Source organism: Pongo pygmaeus, chromosome 16 (genome assembly GCF_028885625.2).
Source record: "Pongo pygmaeus isolate AG05252 chromosome 16, NHGRI_mPonPyg2-v2.0_pri, whole genome shotgun sequence".
NCBI lineage: Eukaryota > Metazoa > Chordata > Mammalia > Primates > Hominidae > Pongo > Pongo pygmaeus.
Genome location: NC_072389.2, coordinates 62,801,101 through 62,821,339, shown reverse-complemented (window position 1 = coordinate 62,821,339; position 20,239 = coordinate 62,801,101). Strand labels below are relative to the sequence as shown.

Sequence of the window (20,239 nt, the reverse complement as noted above, 5' to 3'; positions counted from 1 at the left end):
TCCTATCTCTCTAAGATGCCCTTCTTTCTTGTAATGCCAAGATAACACAGGCTCCTGTTTTCTTCCCTCGGGCTGCTTCTTCTGTGATAATCTTTTCTGGCTTTTCACTCCCTCTTCCCAAAATCTATGATGAACTCCAAGAATGCAACTTTGCACTCTTTATTCTCTTTTAGCAAGCTCATTTTTGTTTTTCCAACTATTAATTCTATGTAAATGACTCCTAAACCTTTACCTCTTACCCTTCTCTGAGTTCAAACCTGCACCAACACATTCAAAGACCTGCTAGATGCACCCATCTGGATGTCCTGCAGCACCTCAGATTCAGTAGGATTACAATTTCAAGAGAATTCATCATGCTCCTTCCTTCCTTCTTCCTTTGTTCTTTGCTCTTGTGAAAAGCACCACCTGCCCCCTCAGCACTCAAGCTCAGAAACTTGGCAGGACTTTGACTTTTCTCTCGTCCTGGTCTCTCATAAACAAAAAGTTAGTTCTGCAACATCTTCAATCCTTTCCGTCACCTCCCTGGGTAAAGCCCTCCTCACCTCCTGTGCAGGTGGTTTACAATAACCCCTAAGCTGCTCCCCGCATCCAGGCTCTCACCTACAGCCTCTATGGCAATCCATGCAGCATCTTCAGACCGGAGTGCCCTTCTCCCTTCTCAGGCCCATCTCTCCCTGCCTTTCAGAAAATCTTTGAAGACCCAGATATGGTAAGACCTCCTCCAAGAGGTCTTCCTTGAATATCCCTCTTGAATACCCATCTCACTTTAGCTGTTCTTCTCACAGTACTTAACACTTTTTACTTTACATTCTATATTTTTTAATATTTTTCTAATCTGCATTTGACTCCCATACTTATCCTTGTTGAAAGAAGGATACAGATCTGATTTGTTATATTTTTGATGCATAGATTAATATTGGGAGCACTTATCTGTTCAGATATAAATAAACAAGTGCAGTACAGCAGGTGTCTGGAGATGTCAGAATTCTAAACTCGTCAGTTATTTCACTTGTGGCTTCTGCATAAGAACACGACCTGTTTTCTTGGAACCCCTGGGGAATCAGAGGCATGGTTGCCACCTGGGGACCCAGGGCTTCAGAGATGATAAGCTACTTTCCATTCAAGAATTGTGTCCCTGATGAGGGAAGAAACATTTTATTGATTTAAATGTAACTGACAACGAGATCTCTTTCATCTTCTCTAGGACATGCACCTCCATTGAACCAGGGGAACCTCTACAATCCCAGGGTGGGGCTGCATTGCACAGACTAAGATTTTGCCCATCAAGAATCTAACTAGCAGGCATTGACAAGCTCAGATGAAATGTCAAGAGACCCATGCAGGTAACGAGGCCAGCTCTGGCTCTTTCAAAGCACCAAACACAGAGATCTTATGAAAATATACCCTGTCCTCATATTTATCAAAGAGGACGCCCTGCTGCCGCTGCCCAGCCCCTTCTTAAGGAAGATCAGAGTCTCTCCTGAATTACTGTTGCTTCCGGCTACCCCCCAGGGCTTCCTGGTGCCTTCTGCCAGCATCTTTAGTGCAGGCCCTGTGATTCTGACCCCTGTTTCCTGCTTTTACTCTCACACGTTTCTCAATTGTTTGGACGATAAGACAGTTCTTCTCCCAACACTTATTTTTTCCAACATATCTCTATGTTTTGTGTTGCCTTTTGTGTGCTGCTGCCAATGCATGTCAAGACTGAGGTTTTTATGGTCCATTCTGCAACAACATGCTGTTATCTGTGGCTGGGGCTGTCGCTTAAGTGGACTGTGCAGCACAAATCCAATCAGATTACACCTCGCCATATCACTTAGTAGCACTCGAAGTTTTCCAGAGTAGAGACTAAAAGGTACACGAGGTTTCAAAAACTTCACTCCATCACCTCAGGGCTTAATTATATCAATCAAAGAAGGGAGAGAAAAATACATAAACTTCAAAATGTAAGTATACATCCATTAGAGGTCAACTTGCCTCTCTGTGGACTCCAATTAAAGAAAACAAGGGAAAACTGGTTGTCTGGGAGTGGCGAGAGCTAGAAAATTTGACTGTGTTTTGTCCTTACACGTCATAAGAACTGTGCTGAGCATTTCTAACAATCCAGAGAGATGGATATTCAAGGAGATCAAGATTACTATTCTTCATAAACAAACGAAGCTCTGAGACTCTAACATGCCTAAGATCACACAGCCTTATAAGCAGTAGAGTCAAGAATGGGACCCAGATTGGTCCTAATGCCCTTTCCCTTCACTATGGTCAGTACAGACCTGACCACAAAACCACACACTCAAGAAGGCTGAGAAGCAAACAGTCACACTGGAGTTCATCCATTAGATGCTGTTATGTCATCCCAAATCTCATCTTGAATTGTAGCTCCCATAATTCCCTCATGTTGAGGGACGAGTCCAGTGGGAGATAATGGAATCATGGGGGTGGTTTCCCCCATACTGTTCTTGTGGTAGTGAATAAGTCTCAGGAGATCTGATGATTTTATAAGGGGAAACCCCTGTCACTTGGCTCTCGCTCCTCTTGTTTGCCACCATGTGAGATGTGCCTTTCACCCTCTGCCATGATTATGAGGCCTCCCCGGCCACATGGAACTGTGAGTCCATTAAACCTCTTTCTTGTGTAAGTTGCCCAGTCTCAGGTATGTCTTTATCAGCAGCATGAAAACAGCCTAGTACAGATGCCAACAAAACAGAGCACTGTGTTTGGCTGCAAGGCCCTTTAAGGAGGTCCATCTTCTTAAACTAAAGCAAAGAAACACGACCAGAGCCTGAAGAGACAGGTAGAAAGAGATCTGAGAGAAAAAGAAACACACTATGGGACCAGCTGTTCTGCAGCAGCAGCAAGTGGCCACTCCAAGACCATGTGCACTGAGAAACAGGCACCTGGATGTCCAGAATGGCAACATATTTGCTCACAAAAAGCTTTACTTCCCACACCACCTGTGCATGAGCATGCCACATCAAAATGAGGAAGACATCAGTCTAGACCCTCTTTTGCATAAGTGCTTCCCATAAGTTCCACAGGGTCCCTATCTCTGGTCCATGCTCACTGAGAGCACAAATAAAAGGTTTTATATCAACGGTAGCTGACAGAGAATTCTGTCATTTTTTTGTTCCAGAAGGATGGCTGAGGAAGCATCACACGGCTGGTGAGAATCATGGTATTTTTGGTTTCCTTTTTTATAAAAATTTGTAGAATGTTCAATAATATCATTACAAAAGAAGTTTTAGAGACATAATTTCTAAGCACAATCTCTCCTCAGACCAATACAATTTTATAACCAGACTATTTTAATGAGACTGAAGTACCTGCATCTTGGCAAATGACAGGAATAAAACACCACAAGACTCTGCTGGAGTGAGGCCCATCTCTCAGCACCACAGGCTCCCATCAAAGCAGACATTTGATAATTAGAAAACCCCACCACCATGACACTTAGCGAGCATCTCACGTTGACCTGTCACCCTCAGAATGGAAGGTAATGCATTCCTGACAAAGAAGTGGTGGAAACCTGTTCTATAATCATTTTTGTAACTTGAGCTGAAAAAAAAAATTTCAGAATCATCTATTTAACTAAGAATAACAAAGTCAACCCATTGTTGGTCAATTTTATGGTTTACTCTAAGAAAGTATTTTCTACTATTTCTCCCTTCCTTCTTTTTATTTAAACTGTTTTATTTATTTTTTTATTTTTTAAGTGAAAGCCACTTTATTAGAGAAGAAATAAAAGAATGGCTACTCCATAGACAGAGCAGCCTATTCCTTCTTAATGTTACTTTACTGATTGCATACAGGAGTCCGATGTTATTTAACAAAATGTGACATATTAAAAGATATTTCATGCAAAATCTGGTCCATTATGCAGGACTTGCAAACCTTGGGCCTTCAACCTTTTTCAAACATTCAGAAGCATAAGTGTTTAATGCTCATTGTGTTAAAAGTTTGTTCCAAGCTAAATGCCATGGGAAACTTGGCCACAACTATACTCTGTTATCAAATTCCCCCAGGCCACTTTTTATTAAGATATGAAGAATAAATTGAAAGCGACAAGGAGACAGGGTCTATTTTACTAGTGATGTAGAAACCACAGATCATAGTTTAAGTGTTGCTGACAAGTCAAAGGAAACTGATAAAAACAGAGAGTGATTTTCTGGAGCAAGAGGAACCCACTTTGGCCTAGGAAGGCTAATTACACTCTAACTCATCTTGCAGAAAGGCAGCAGTAAATGATACAGTTCCTGTTATGGGAAAGAGACAAACTACCTGTAAGCCAGCAACATCACGAACAGGTTTAAGAAAATATGTGCTATTGCCCACTCCTGTATCTCGCATTATCAGCCTCTGCCTGAACACATCACCAAAACAGTCTCATATCGTTATCCCATTATCAATATAAATAAATCAATAAACTAATGATGTTCAGTTAATAGATATGCAGTATGGCATGTTTAAAGAGGAAAAGAAGTATGCAGTTCATTTCAGAATTATTCCCTTTTTTAAAAAATGCTGACATTTTTAAAGTAATTTAAATACGAAAAATTATTTATTCATTTGCTCTGTTGCTTGGCACTGTGCTAGATGTGAAATGGGGAAAGAAGCAAAGGTGATTGCTCTTGAATTAGCTGGCTAGCAGAAGATACAAAACATGTGCAAGGTCAAAGGACAGGGGATATCAGGGGGCAACTCACAGTGACAGCTGTCAGTTATTGGGGAAAATCAGCAACTTCAGAGACTTCCCAAGAGCTAACATAACATCTTTCCCTTTTAGAACCAATAAAATGTCCACACAAGGAATCAAGAATATGACAATGTTTTATCTTCTATTTAAATTTGTTCATGAAGCTACACTTTTATTGAAAGCCATAAATTGTTCAGTGACATTATTTCTGGAAACTTATCCTTGGAAACAATTTTTAAAGTAGTAAAAGGATAAATGTGAAAAATGTTCCCCACAATCTTTGTTTCATAATTACAAAAAAGGGAAAAAAATGTAGGAGAATGGTTAAATATATTGTGGTTTATCTTCTTAAAAATGAAATACAAAGAGCATAAAGTATAATAAGAAAGAACATTTTTAATATCTTAACTTTTAAAAGCAGGTATCAAAACTGTAGGGACATTATCATTGTCCTTATATATACGTGGGTAGATGAAACCTATCAGTAGATACGGAGGCAAACAGAGATTATAGAAATAAAAATGGCTGCTTAGGTATTAGGAAAGTATGTGTACGTCCTCCCCTCCCCCTTTTTTAAATTTTCATTTTATGTTGTTTTAATATTATTTCAGTGATAAATACACATATCTTCTTGTCTTTGTAACTCTGAGCCCTGAGAGAAAACAGCACCATGAGAAGCAGTATTATACCAAGAATGTGGTGGTTTTTAAGGAATCATTTGATAAAAAGAGGAATCCCAGTTGGAAAGGAACAATGCTGAGGGCTTCTCAGGAGAAAAGGTCTGAATAGGGAGAGAGATGGTCATATGAGGAGAAGAGGCAATCACCCTCCTCTGCCTATGTGAAAAATGGATTCATGAGAACTCCTGGGCTGGGTGACCAGAGTCACTCATCTCTGAGCTCCTGCCAGGTCCTCGGGTGAAGAAAGGCTAAGTTCTAAAAAGTAGGACCTAAAATCTCTCCTGGGGAATTATTTCAAAACTGGAGGAGGAAAGGAGTGACAGAACAGTAGACAACTGAGACTTAAAGAGTGTTCCAGGGACTTCAGAGCCAGAAACTTCTAGCCTCAAGTAAGGGAGAGAGAAAACACCGAAGCCCAAAGAGGGAGGAAGTAGAAAATTAAATATTAACAAAGTACCTTTATGTTTTGACTTTTAGTTTTTTTTTGGCTTTGTTCTAAATTGTTTATCATCTCTTTGTTGGGCTATTCCTACAAACCACACTTATAAAGAAGTAGGTTCCAAAACTATGCTAGAATACAGGTGATGATAATGTTACAGCAAACATCAAACACCTAAATGGGTGCAGAGATAAAAGTCGTGTCTTTTTCTGACCCTCAATTATACTTATTCCCTCTCCCAAAAATGTAGATATTCAAAACCAACATTCTTGCTTTCTAATAATTTCATACATGTGTATCTAATACCTCAACAAGATAATAATCTAATTTAGAGAAGAGAGAATACATAATAAAAACTCATAATAATTAGCAAATGCCAAGCCGAGAGGAGAGAATCAGGTGCATCCACTGACTCACAGCTCATAAGAGCACAGGTGGAGCAGGTGTGCACATCAGAAAGTGGCTCGCAGTGCACAAACCCCAGCCACTCCATCTTTCCAGGCAGGTGGGGCCTGTCTTATCACCTGACCCCACAGCCCCGCTTACCTCAATCAGAGCTCCCTTCTCCCTGTCCTCCGATCGCTTTGCACTGTCCAGTTCATCGTGCATTTCTGAGAGCTGGTCCTGGAGATCCCTGATCTCAGTCTGATGCTGCTCCCGTTCCATCTTCACCTGGAACAGCCTGGCAGGGAAGGAAGCCCATTAGACAGGCTCTCCTGGGCTCTGCTTATTTCCATCCAGTCTGATTTCTGATCTTCAGAGGGTTACACAAGTCTCTAAAGCCCCAAGGAGCCTCCCCATTCTCTGTTCTGCACTGAGCAAGGGACCACCAACCTGCAAAGGTGCCTGAGAAGAACTTAGGCTATGGTCTAATTGCTCACAAGAGGATAAATGAGAACTCAAACCAACAAAGTGGGTATGGTTATACAGAGACATTTTCTCCCCAAAAGGAGATGGTAGGGTACTAGAATTTGAATGTAGAAGATAAAGAAATGAAAAAGAAAAATTTCCCACTAAAGCCACTCCATCCTTCCACTGTCTACTATCCCAGTGTTCTAGCCAGGAGAGTTGGCAAATTATGGTCTGTGGGCCAGTTCAGCCCACTGCCTGTTATTGTAAAGTTTTACTGGAACATGGTCATGCTCATTCATTTATGAGTAGCCATTTCATTTCACGATACAATGGCAGAGCTGAGTGTGTGCAACAGACTATATGACCCACAAACCCCAAAATAATCACCACTTGATGAAAAAAAAGTTTACAAAACTCTGCCCTGAACCAAACTCACAACTACTATACCTTTTTATTTTGTAAAGTTTTTACTATATATTTTCTGATTTTTTTCTTACTAAACTCTTTTCTGCAATTAGCCTCTATGATTCTTTTAAACACAAAACACCACCATCAAAACTGCAAAGACAATCAAATGCTTTTATTATATAATGTCCTCTTTTTCTTGAACTTCCCCCTAGATTTCATTCCCACTTGACTTTCCACTTAAGGCTTCTGTCGTGTCCACAGGACGTCATGGCACTGTGTATTCTCAGAACTTGGTTTTCAATTCCTTTGCCACAGATTTTAATACAACACAATGGCAGGGGCATCTCGGACCTAACTTTTCTTCTCTATAGACTCAAAGGAGGTATAAGCACCCATTGCAAACACCAGCACCATCCAGGATAAAATGCACAGGCTGAGAGCTCACGGAGGCCACGTGACACATGCTTTTTAGAAGGTGGACCCAGGCTCCTTGAACTCTGTCTTTCAGTATCAGCACTCAGTGCTCCCTGCTTCCCACTTACCTGCTAGGAGGTCCACTTTAAGGACTGAAACTTTGTAACGCATACTTCAAGGTGCACAAAGAATGTTAAGAATTACTAACCTTTTTGTTTATCCGTCTACATGTGTCGCCAGCTTCACAATTTTACAAAGATAAGAGGAAGAAAAGGAAAAGTCAGCTGCCTTTATAAATATTTGGAAGGCTGGGTAGAATTAAATGGACAGAAAGGTTCTAGCTACATGTCATAGAGAACCTGGGAAGGGCAACAGGCTCTCAGCCCAGAACTTACTCCTCCAGATTCCTCCGGAGCTCCCCTTCACTTTCTTCCAGTCGTTGCTGCAATGTGGAGTTCTCCTCCACCTTTTTGTTGTGTTGGCTTCGGAGCTCTTCTAGGTTTGCTCTCATCCTCTCTCTCTCTTCTTTGATGTTCTGTTGATTCTAACAGGAATCAGTGTGATTTTAAAGTACCTCCACTGTACATTAACGTAACCCGAGAGAGGCCTACTTCTCAACAAGCAGACTCCATATCTTTGCACTTACATTATTAAACAACTTAATCAAACTATATAATTAAGGCACGGGAGTTCTTAACTAGAAAGAACATCAAATATTTATATTTAATGAACTGTAATACTTGTAAAAGAAAACACAAACACAGCCAAACCTCATTCTGCTATTTCTATGATTTAGTTCAGATGTTTTATATACATTTAGTTTCCCATTGGCCTGCCTATATCCAACAGGGTTTCTTTTACTCTGTCTAAGCAAACAGTCTCTATAGGCTTTGGTTACATTAAAAAAAAAATTCTTTGGACAGCAGCAGCCAAATACACAGGAATTTACTCAGTGATTAGAGGAATGTTTCTTTTGGGGGAAAAAAAAATTGGCTTTCACTCTGGGTATCTCAACGCATGTAAAATATTCTTTATCAACCAAGACAGAAATGGAAAAAATAACATAAAGGAAAAACCAGATACCTTGACTTCCAGTTGAAGCTGTCTCTGAAGTTCAGCCACTTCTATGGTCAACTTGCTTTTCTGTTCCAATAGATCTTTGACTTCAGATGTGGAATTAGAAGCCTATAATTAATTGCAAAGATATACTAATTTAAATGTTCAGGGTGCTTTATTTTAATTATCTTCCCCCTCCAAATATAATCAGTGCAGTAACAGATGAGGCATAACACTAAACATTTTAAGACCCAATTCAAACATCAACCCCTTCAGGGAAACTTCCCTGATTTGGTGGGCAGAGTTAATGTTACTGCCCACCTTGGGACTCCAGTGAACTTTATTCTACAGCATTTACCAATCACAGGCATCGTTTCATCAGGTATCTCAACACTAGTCCAATATGACTAAAACTTGCATAGGTGGCATATTTGTTAGAAGTCCGTAATGTATTCTGTAGAATATTATAAAATAGTAATGCATTAAATTTAGGATAATAAAACTTAAAAAGCCTCTCCATAATAAATTCTATATTCCAGAGCATGGAAATCAATGGTTAGCAAAAAATCAGCAACAAAATCTTTTTGTAAGTAAAGACATTCATTTTTTCTATTTTAATGGCAGAACATAGTTTAGCTTTAGTGTTTCTTAACAGTGGTTTGAGAATCACTACATCAGGAGATTATGAACTTTTGTGGGGCAGGGACCAGGTTTTATGCACCTCTGTATCTACAGAACCCAATGCATCTCATAAATTTAATCAAATCTCAGTAAATGATTGTTAGAATTCTGGTTTTGCCATGATAGAGTAGCAAATATCATATTTACCCTCCCAGCAAAAACTATGAAAGCTAGACAAAAATATATAAAGCAATTGTTGGCAGGCACTGAAAAGCAAGCAACACAGAGTTATGATCCTTACAAAGGAAAAGACAGGAGGTAGCCCCACATTCACCCTGGGTTCTCCATGACTCCATTTCCAAACCACAGCACAGTAAAATTTTATAAGCACAGACAACGTCATTAGGAAATTGCAAATTAAAACAACAATGAGGCCGGGTGGGGTGGCTCATGCAGTAATCCCAGCACTTTGGGAGGCCGAGGCAGACAGATCACCTGAGGTCAGGAGTTTGAGACCAGCCTGGCCAACGTGGTGAAACCCCGTCTCTACTAAAAATACATAAATTAGCTGGGCGTGGTGGCACACGTCTGTAGTACCAGCTACTCAGGAGGCTGAGGCAGAAGAATCACTTGAACCCATGAAGTGGAGGTTGCAGTGAGCCAAGATCATGCTACTGCACTCCAGACTGGGTGACAGGGCAAGACTCCAACTCAAAAAACAGACAAACCAACGAGATACCACTATATACGAATTAGAATGGCCAAAATTCAAAACACTGGCAACACCAAATGGTGGCAAGGATGTGGAGTAACAGAAACTCATTCTTTGCTTGTGGGAATGCAACGTGATACAGATAATTTAGAAAATGGTACGGTTGTTTCCTACAAAACTAAACATGCTCTTACCATACAACCCAGCAGCTGCCCTCTGAGTGTTTACCCAAATTAGTTGAAGTCTCATGTCCACACAAAAACCTGTACATGAACGTTTATAGAAGCCTTATTCATAACTGACAAAACTTGGAAGCAATCAAGATGCCCTTAAAAAGTTAATGGATAAATTGTGGTATATCAGACAATGGAATATTAATACTCAATTCTAAAATGAAATGAACTACCAATCCATCAAAACGCGTGGGAAAAAATGCACATTACTAAGGGAAATGAGCCAAACTGAAAAGGTGATATACTGTGTGATTCCAACTATAGAACACTCCAGAAAAAATAAAACCATGGAAACCATAAAAAGATTATGGGTTGCCAGAGGTTAGGGGAGAGAAAGGAACAAACAGGCAGAACACACAGGATTTTTAGGGCAGCGAAACTATTCTGTATAATACTAAATGACAGATACATGTCATTATTCATTTGTCAGAAGCCTGTAGAATGTGCAACACCAAGAGTGAACACTAACATAAACTATGGACGTCTTTGGGTGATAATGATGTGCCAGGGTAGGTCCCCTGATTGTGAGAGGTGCGCTCCATGCTGTAGGATGCTAACAGTGGTGGAGGGCATATGTGGGGACAGGACAGTAAACGGGAACTGTCTGCACTTTCCACTCAATTTTGCTGAGAACCTAAAACTATTCTGAAAAATAAGGTTTGTTAATTTAAGTGAGAAAAGTGTCCAGAGAGTGGCAACTCACTGATGAAAGAAACAGAGATTAGAGTTCAGAGATGGTAAGCAACAGGGATTTCAAGGTCAGGGTATGAGAGAGGAGAGAGCTCCACAGAAGAAGTTCCAAGAACCTACAACAAATACTCCCTGGATTCTTGGATGATATCCTAAGCTGTATAAGAGCAGAGCAAGAGTTCAAGAGGACTGCAGAGAAGAGCTATTAGGAGGCAAAGAACCCAATAGAAACGTCACAGGTTGCCCAATGCTAGGGAGACACTAGGGTTCCAACTCAACCAAAATAGAGAAACATTGGTGGACATTCTGGCATCCATTTGAAATCCAAGAAAGGAACATGGGTCATGTCTTAGGAGTAAAGGCAACAACTTAAATAGACACTCCCTAATAATGCCTAGAACAACCAACCATACAGAATCAAGGTAATCTGTAAGTAATTTAACTGTCTGTCAAAACAAAACTTAACATTCTTCAGGGGGAGATAACACATTCCAGAACATTTATAACTCATCACCCACTCGGTCTAGCATACAATTAAAAAAAAAATCCTTAGACATGCAAAGAAGTAGGAAGAACTAACCAATAACTAAATAAAATAAACAACAGACATGACAGATGACCCAGATGTTAAAGTTAACAGATAAGGACTTCAAATTAACTATAACTAATATTTTTAAAATAGAAACAATTATGGACAGAGGGCTTTTGGTTTTTTTTTCTTTTGAGACAGAGTCTTGCTCTGTTGCCCACGCTGGAGTGCATTGGCCAGATCTTGGCTCACTGCAACCTCTATCTTCTGGGTTCAAACAATTCTCCTGCCTCAGCCTCCCAAATAGCTGGGGTTACAGGTGCGCACCATCATACCTGGCTAATTTTGTATTTTTAGTAGAGACAGGGTTTCACCATGTTTGCCAGGATGGTCTGGAACTCCTGATCTCAGGTGATCCACCCACCTTGGCCTCCCAAAGTGCTGGGATTACAGGCATGAACCACCGTGCCTGGCCCAACAAAGGGATTTCTTTTTTTAATCAAGTTCCAGAGGTAGATTCTACAAAAATATAACCAAGTAGACATTCTAAAACAGCAGTACACAATATCTGAAAGTTAAGAACTCATTGGATCACAGCTCACTGTAATCTCAAACTTCTAAGCTCAAGTGATCCTCCTACCTCAGCCTCCTGAGCAGTTATGACTACAAGCACGAGCCACCATGCCTGGCAATTTTTAAATATAGTTTTTGTAGAGACCACTATGTTGCCCAGGCTGGTCTCAAACTCCTGGCCTCAAACAATCCTCCCACCTCGGCCACCCAAACTGCCAGGATTACGGGCGTGAACCACTGCACCTGGCCAAAGAAAAGTTCTTAAAAGAACCATCCTTTAAAAGAAGGATGAAGAAAAACATTCTTTTAAAGACATCTTAAAAGAAAAAGTCTTAAAGTAAGATTGACGTAGCCAGAAAACAAGACTAATGAATTTGAAAGGTCAACAGAAAATATCCAGAATATCTGATGCTCCAAACATACACACACACACACACACACACACACACACACGAAAAGAGAGAGAATAGAGCACGAGAGATATGAGGAACACCATCGAAATTTCTAAGATACATGTAATTGGAGTCTCAGAAGAGCTGGGAGAGACAGAATGTAAAAGAAGCAATATTCAAATAAATAATAGCTAAGAATTTTTCAAATCTGATGAACTTATCAAGTCGAGAGCTCAGTGAACCCCAAGAAAAATAAATAAAAGAAAAACCACTCTTAGGCACGTCATAGTCAAAATCTAACAATTGACAATAAACATAAAATATTAAAAGCACCCAGAGGGAAAAGACACACCGCTTTCAAGAGAATAACACTAAGAATGATGGCTGGCTTTCCAGTGGAGCCAACTGAGGTCAAAAGACGAATAATGTCTTTAAATTCATGAAGCAAAACAATACTTGCCACACTAGAGTTCCTCAAAACTGAGAGTGAATGACAGCTATTCTCAAACAATGCCCCCGTAAAGTACTATAGGATGTTAAAAAAATAGTTCTCTGGGCTGAAGGAAACCAGTCCGAGATGGAAACGCAGAAGTACAGAAAGGAATGAACAGCACTGGAAAGGGACTACATCTAAATGAAAGATGTGCGAGACCTCTCTAACAAAAATGACGGAACACTGCTGAGAGATGCTAAAGACATAAATAAGTGGGGACAAAGTTCATGTTCACAAATAAGAACACCAATAACATTAAGACGTCAGTTCCACCAAATTTATCTATGCATTCGGTATAATCCAAATCAAAATTCCTAGAGGCTTTTCTTGGTGGAAATTGAGAAGCTGATAAAAGTTTATATGGAAAGGCAAAAGACCTAGAATAGCTAAGATAATCTCGGAGAAGAATAAAGCTACCAGATCTGAAGGCTTACTAAAGTTGCAGTATTTAAACTGTATGATAGTAGTGCAAGGAGAGACAAGTAGACCAAAGTAATGGAAGAGAGTCTAAGTATTACAGAGGATATAGCCACTGGAACTGGCATGCCGCACTACCAGGAGTGTAAATTGTTTCAATCACTGTGTAAAATCATTTGGCAACATTTAAGAGTTAAAAGTACACCTAATTTACAACCCAGAAATTATACTCTTAGATATATTCTCAAGAGAAATGAGTGAGTGAGTTTACAAAAAATAAAAAGACAGTAATGTTCAGTGTGGCATTACACCTAACAGCCAAATACCAGAAATGACCACTAAGAGTATACACTATGTTGACTGATAACACAACAGAAAACTACATTTCAATACAAAATAGCTACCAGTATACACAACATTAATGAATCTTGCTGATATAATGTTGAGGAAATGAAGCCGGACACACGAGAATACTTATTATAATACATATTGTAAAATTTTATTTATGTGAAATTCAAGAAAGGCAAAACTACTCTAGGTGATAGAAGTCAGGATATGATCACCCCCAGAAGGAGGGGGTACAATTTATGGGGAAGGAACACAGGAAATCCAGGAAACCTGGGTGATGGGAGTGTTCTATATCTTGATCTAGATAGTATTTGCATGGAAGCAAACCTATGTTAAAAATTCAATGAATTGTATAGATAGAATTTGTGTAATTTACTTTATATAAGGTATACCCCAATAAAACAATATAAAAGCAGATATTTGTTGAAGACTCATCTGTTTGCTAAGTTAAACCCAAAGCCCCTGCCTCTGTGTTCCCAAGACCCTTTATACACATATTTGTTACAGTGTAATCTACATTACACTAGAGATTATTGCTCAATCACCGCCAGTGAGATTCCATCCCTCTCTGCATAGCCTGTATGCAAGTAGTAAGTGTATGTTAGCTAAATTGGCTTTCTCCTTTCAGATGTTACATTTCCATAATGAAGAGGGACCTGATTGAAGAGAGTCTATTACGAAATATTATCTCTCTGATCTGAGTATGAATATTAATGGATCTTTTTTTCTTCTTCTTCTTCCATGAAAATAACACGATGATTCTCTCAAAAGGATTTGGCTAAAATCCTACAGTAAAGTGGTTAGAAAACTACAAATAGCTGAGGGGAAGAAATAAAAGTAGGAATCAAAGCTAGAAACAGCGGCATCTTGGCTCACACATCCCTGAATCCAGGTGCAAGTTGTGTGTGATAAACTTGGAATGAGGTACTTCCCTACCTACTCCTGTGAAGACGATTAGAAACACAAACACACAACTTCCAATTTTCTTAGGCAAAATAACAATCCATTTTAGAAACAGAAATCCAACCCAATGAGGGAAATTATACATTGTTCTTTCCCATACAAAATCTCTACCTGCTTTGCTGTTTTCCAATATGGTCTCCGTCCCTAAGGGAAAGGGTTCTTACATTCTCTCCTAATCACTTAACTGACACCGCAAAGATAAAACTCTAAAACCTTTGCCAGCAAGTAATCAGATTCCAAACCTAAGAGGGAGGGAAGAGGAGTAGGAAAACATGGCAATTAAACAGTCATGGAGCTGTAATAGGAACCTGAAGTCTAAGAGTCTTGGTTCATTTTCTCATCATCTCTTGATTTGGCAGCTTCTTTTGTTGTTGCGTTTAAGAGACAGTGACTCATTCTGTCACCCAGGCTGGAGTACAGTGGCACAATCATAGCTCACTGCAGCCTCCACCTCCTGGTCTCAAGTGACTTCTGCCTCAGCTTCCTGAGTAGCTGGGGCTACAGGCATGTGCCACCTCGCCTAGCTAATTTTTTAATTTTTCTAGAGACAGGGTCTCACTACATTGCCCAGGCTGGTCTCAAACTCTTAGCCTCAAGAAACCCTCCCTCCACAGCCTCCCAAAGTGCCGGGGTCACAGGTGTGAGGGACCACACCTAGACAGGCATTAGCTTTTTATTGGTCTCCCTTCCTCTAATCTTACCTCTCTCCAAAAGCCACAAAAAGAATAAACTTTCACAAACACAATGGTATTCACATCTGTTTAAAATCCAACAATGGTAACCCATCCCCTTCCCAGCCTGAAATGGAAACTTCTTAAGTAACTTCCAACTTCCAAGGTCCTTGCTACCAGGCTCTTCCTCAGCCCATCCTGGCTCTGTGTTCCCACTACACTAAATTCCCTCTCAACATGGCAAACCCATGCCTCTTTATATTTGACTGTGCTATTCACTTAACCTAGAACACCCCAGCTTCCCTTCTTCTCACAAATAATTCTATGATCTCTTGAGGCACCGTTAGTGTCATTGTCCCTAGAAGGGCTACCCTGACTTACCCAGTTCAGGCTGTTCACCCCTAGTCTGTGACCCACAAGGACAATCTCAACATCAAGGCCAAAGACTGCACCCACTCTAAGAACAAACAGGTATACTTTACAAGTTAAACACATGCCTAACTCACAACTCAGCAATTTTACTTCTGGGTATATTCTCAAGAGAAATGAGTGAATGTGTTTACTCCCCTCCCCAAACAAGTACAATAATGTTCACAGTAGCTTTATTCCTAATAGCCCCAAACCAGAAATGTACACCAAGAATACACACTATGTTATACAGATACAATGGAAAACTACATTTCGATACCAAAAAAACTACCAGTACATGCAACACTAATGAATCTTGATGATATAATGTTGAGGAAATGCAGCTAGACACACAAGAATACATATGGTGAAAATTTATATAAAAGTCAAGAAAGGCAAAACGACTCTAGGTGATAGAAGTCAGCATATGATTACCTCCAGAAGAATGGGGTGTAACTAATGGGGGAAGAAACCCAGGAAACCTGGGTGATGGGAGTGTTCTGCATCTTGAGCTGTATGATATTTGCATGGATGCAAAGCTATGTTAAAAATTCAATGAACTGTATGGATACAATTTGTGTAATTTACTTTATATAAGTTATACCCCAATAAAACAATATAAAAAGGATATTTGTTGAAGACTCATCTGTTTGCTAAGTTATACCCAAAGCCCCTGTGTTCAAGTCCCTTTATATTGCTCTATAACAGCCAGTGAGATTCCAACCCGCACTCTCTGCATAGCCTGTACGCAGGTATACAAAAAAACAAGCATCGTGTTAATAATTTGGACTTCAGAGTTTTAGCAAAAAAATACTGGACTGACTTTAAGAACTACGTAGAGCTCCTCAAGGCTATGTATATGCAAGGACTATGGTGTAAAGATTCCCCAGTGGGAATTGCAGATGTGTGTGTATAGCATTGTTCTATTTGAGGCCAGAGCAGCAGTCATGGGTTAGCTGAGTGCTGGGGGAATAACAAGTAGTAAAGATGGTAGGCTGATGCCTAAAATTATCCCCTGTATGTACGTTTCCCAAGTTAGAAAGAAGCTACAGACAAGTTTCCTGTTACCGGCCTCCAGGTATCTTCCTCTTTCCTTCCCATGCAGAATTCCCCTGGGAGGGGAAAGGAAGATGGACAAGCAAGAAATGAGTTCCACACAAGGTGGTGGAAGATTGAGGAACAAGTGTTTAGCTGTACTCTCTTATGAGCGGCTTCCTTCCAGGGCACCAGGTGTGTCTGACATAGAGTAGTTGTTTATCAAATGTGAGAGAGCTCCTTCCTTAACCAAGAAAATCTCTATGTCCCCACTCAAATTCAGCACAATCAATCAGGCAGGCAGTTATTTAAAAACTAACTTCGCACCACTGGGCTCTTTCCTGTCCCCTGCACCACAGCTGGTCAGTGTCACCAGTCTCTAGTCCCATTCTCTTTCACGCCTGAAGCTCTAGGGCTTGGGTCCAAGCCTGTTCACACTTACCTTCCATGTTTGCCTATGACAGTGCTAGTCTTCCTATTCTTATTTTCCCCTTCTAAATCTCGCCATCTGTTTGTATCATCCTGTTATAGTCTATGTATTTTAAATAAAATATCTTTAAACTTTTCTGGAAAAAAGGCTGGGTAAGGCCAAGCATGGTGGCTTACACCTGTAATCCTAGCACTTTGGAAGGCCAACGTGAGTGGATTGCTTGAGCCTGAAGTTCGAGACCAGTCTGAGCAATATGGTGAAACCCTCACCCTACTAAAAACACAAAAATTAGCCGGGTGTGGTGGCACATGCCTGTAGTTCCAGCTGCTTGGGAGACTGAGGTAGGAGAATGGCTTGAGCTCAGGAGGCAGAGGTTGCAGTGAGCCAAGATCATACCACTGCACTCCAGCCAGGGTGACAGACAGAGACTCTGTCTCAATAAAATGTTGCTGCAACATGTAAAACATGAAGAGTACTCCTCACTACTCAGGCAACTTCCCACTTACTGCTATAAACAAACATACAGACTGAAGAAACAGCAAGTTGTTTACCACATTCCATGCTAAATGCACTCTACAAAATACAAAACTTCCATTTACTTGGTTATTTCCTTGGGCACTCCCAGCTGCTCGAGACTTTAAGGTCTGGATTTTCTCAAAGACCAAGTTGACTTTCCTTTTAGTAGCATCGTCATTATCAGTGCTTCTGAAAAAGGGACAGCAGAGAAAACAATGAGGGACACAACCATTGGTCTCAGAACAATTTACATGTCATGACACACACACAACAGGTCCTTTAAGGAGATAAATTGCAGGAGCTGTGAATTAATTAAAGCCTCAGACAAAATCAGTGTGAGAGTAGGATTGATGGTGTCTTTTTTTTTCAAATAAATGATGTGTTACCACTCAATTTGGGACAGGGTTCCCACTTCCAAATATGTGAGAGGGACATAAACACATCCTCAGTAAGCTTGGAGAAGACATCCAGTGAACATTTAGTAATTTGTTGTTTGATTCAAATGCTCATGTCCATTCCAAAAAGAATTCTCCTTTTCTTTGAAGTGGGTATGTGTATATCTCTCTCACACACACAAACACGCTGTACATCTAAATCTTACACTAAGAATGATCTACAATGACCTTAATTTGTTTAACCTATGTTTAAAAAAATAAAACCCCTAAGCCAAGATTGTCAACATGGCAGCCCTTTGTCTGGGCTTTCACAGGTAACACTGAGATACTAAGTTTTATTAACTTCTACCACACCCTCAGCAATTAGGAGAAAAAGATTTAAAATAAACTTCCTTCAACAGGCACCTCCCACTAAAGTCTGTCTTACCAATGTCTCAACAAATCATGTGCCAAAAAATACATACATAAAAGAATTTAATGAATTTTGGCCAGGTACAGTGGCTCACATCTGTCATCTCAGCACTTTGGGAGGCAGATGCTGGTGGATCACTTGAAGTCAGGAGTTTGAGATTATCCTTGCCAATATGGTGAAACCGTGTCTTTACTAAAAATACAAAAATTAGCCAGACATGGTGGCACACACCTATAATCCCAGCTACTCAGGTGGCTGTGGCAGGAGAATCTCTTGAACCTGGGAGGTGGGGGTTGCAGTGAGCCAAGATCATGCCACCGCATTCCAGCCTGGATGACAGAGTGAGACTCTGTCTCAAAAAATAAAAAAAAATAATGAATTTTAAAAGTCAAAATTTCTTCTACCTTAATCTTAACATGGTAAAGTCTTCCACAGGGAGATACTAATAACCAGTTCTTAGCTAGATTAATCTTTTGGGTTACTTTTTTTTTTTCCTTTTCAAAAGATCCCCTGTCTTATATTTTGAGCCTTACTATTTGGTTAGCTCTAAAACTGACAAATAATTGTAAGGCACAATACAAAAATATACAGTATTTTGATACCAATGAGGATTTGCCAAGTGGCTGGTTTTCAGTCATGTAGGCTGTAAAGCTTTTTTTTTTTTTTCCTTCCTCTTAATCATATCTGATGAGAGAACTGAAACAGAAACTTCAAATTCCTTGCTCAAGTTCCAGCACAGTTAGTATCTAAGTAAGGGCTGAAACCCTGATTATTCCACCTCAACCACCAAGATAAGCATGGAAAGCACTGCTTTTAAATGACTCACACATGCTTTAAAACTAATGGAAGCAGGGCCTCTTGGCCAATGTTAACTCTGGGGAGGGGAGATGTTTTTATTTGTAACTTCTAAAGGACTACCACCTTGCGTCGAAGAACTCAAGGTGACGGCGGACTCCATTCAAACCTGAAGAGTAGACACTCTTCCTATCTTTGAATTTGCTTTTGAAATAGTAAAGGGTCATTTTTAAAATGTATTCATTTTAATTTTTAAAGTATGGTGTCCCTTCCTACACACCCCTCCCAAAGCCACCACCCCATACCACACAAGACAAATGCCGTCACGAAAACCCCAGCCATTGAGTTTTAACCCTCCAATGGCTGGCACAGGGCAAGAAAGGAAGGTAACCATTAAGCCCTCAGAAAAGGAAATTAAGAGTCCCACCAGAAACAACAATACTTTGCTCTTTCAGAGGGAAAATCACTAACCCTTCTTTGAGGTAATTGTAGAGAATCTGCTTAGCTGTCTCCTCATTGGTTTGCTGAGTGAGCTCTTGCTGGCCTTTCAAGAGATCCGGTGTGGCCTGTAACATAAGGCCTGTTGTTAGACCATGCGGATGAAGTTCCCAGAGGCTTCCAAATACCAGACAATTCCTCCAGGGAGCATCCTTCTTAGAGCCAGTTACAACATTTACCAGCTTCATAATCTTGGGGAAGTTACTTAACTTCTCCTCGCCTCAATTTTCTCACCTGTAAATTGAGGTTAACAAGTACTACCTGCACAGGGTTGGTGCAATCCTGTAATATATAACAAATAGTGCCTAGCACTTAGCTACTTTTTTTTTTTTTTTTACCGTTTTATCAATATCATTATTTTTTATTGTTACTATCAAAACACTAAATGTGCCACTTAGATTCTAATCTATCACTTGACAATTAACCTAAATGAAAATTAACCTAATTTTTCAGGCTAGAAATTAACCCAGTCACTCAATTTTATGAGGAAAATTAATATATCTACACAAACCTAACTATTCAGCCTCTGTGTAGAAACAAATTCTGCATACTTTCAGATTTCATGCATA

The 20,239-nt window shown here is 40.0% G+C and overlaps 1 protein-coding gene across 10 annotated transcripts in view; it reads right to left on the bottom strand.

Moving 5' to 3' along the window:
- Positions 1-20,239, bottom strand: part of CGNL1 (cingulin like 1) — a 178,023-nt gene that overhangs the window by 90,288 nt on the left and 67,496 nt on the right. For all 10 annotated transcript variants that reach the window (XM_063652656.1, XM_054451099.2, XM_063652661.1 and 7 more), the window contains 5 exons: positions 19,644-19,738; positions 17,654-17,759; positions 8,567-8,668; positions 7,879-8,027; positions 6,356-6,491 (listed from right to left, as the gene is read on the bottom strand). In XM_063652656.1, the coding sequence (XP_063508726.1) occupies positions 6,356-6,491; positions 7,879-8,027; positions 8,567-8,668; positions 17,654-17,759; positions 19,644-19,738 (588 nt within the window). The remainder of the gene's footprint in view (positions 1-6,355; positions 6,492-7,878; positions 8,028-8,566; positions 8,669-17,653; positions 17,760-19,643; positions 19,739-20,239) is intronic.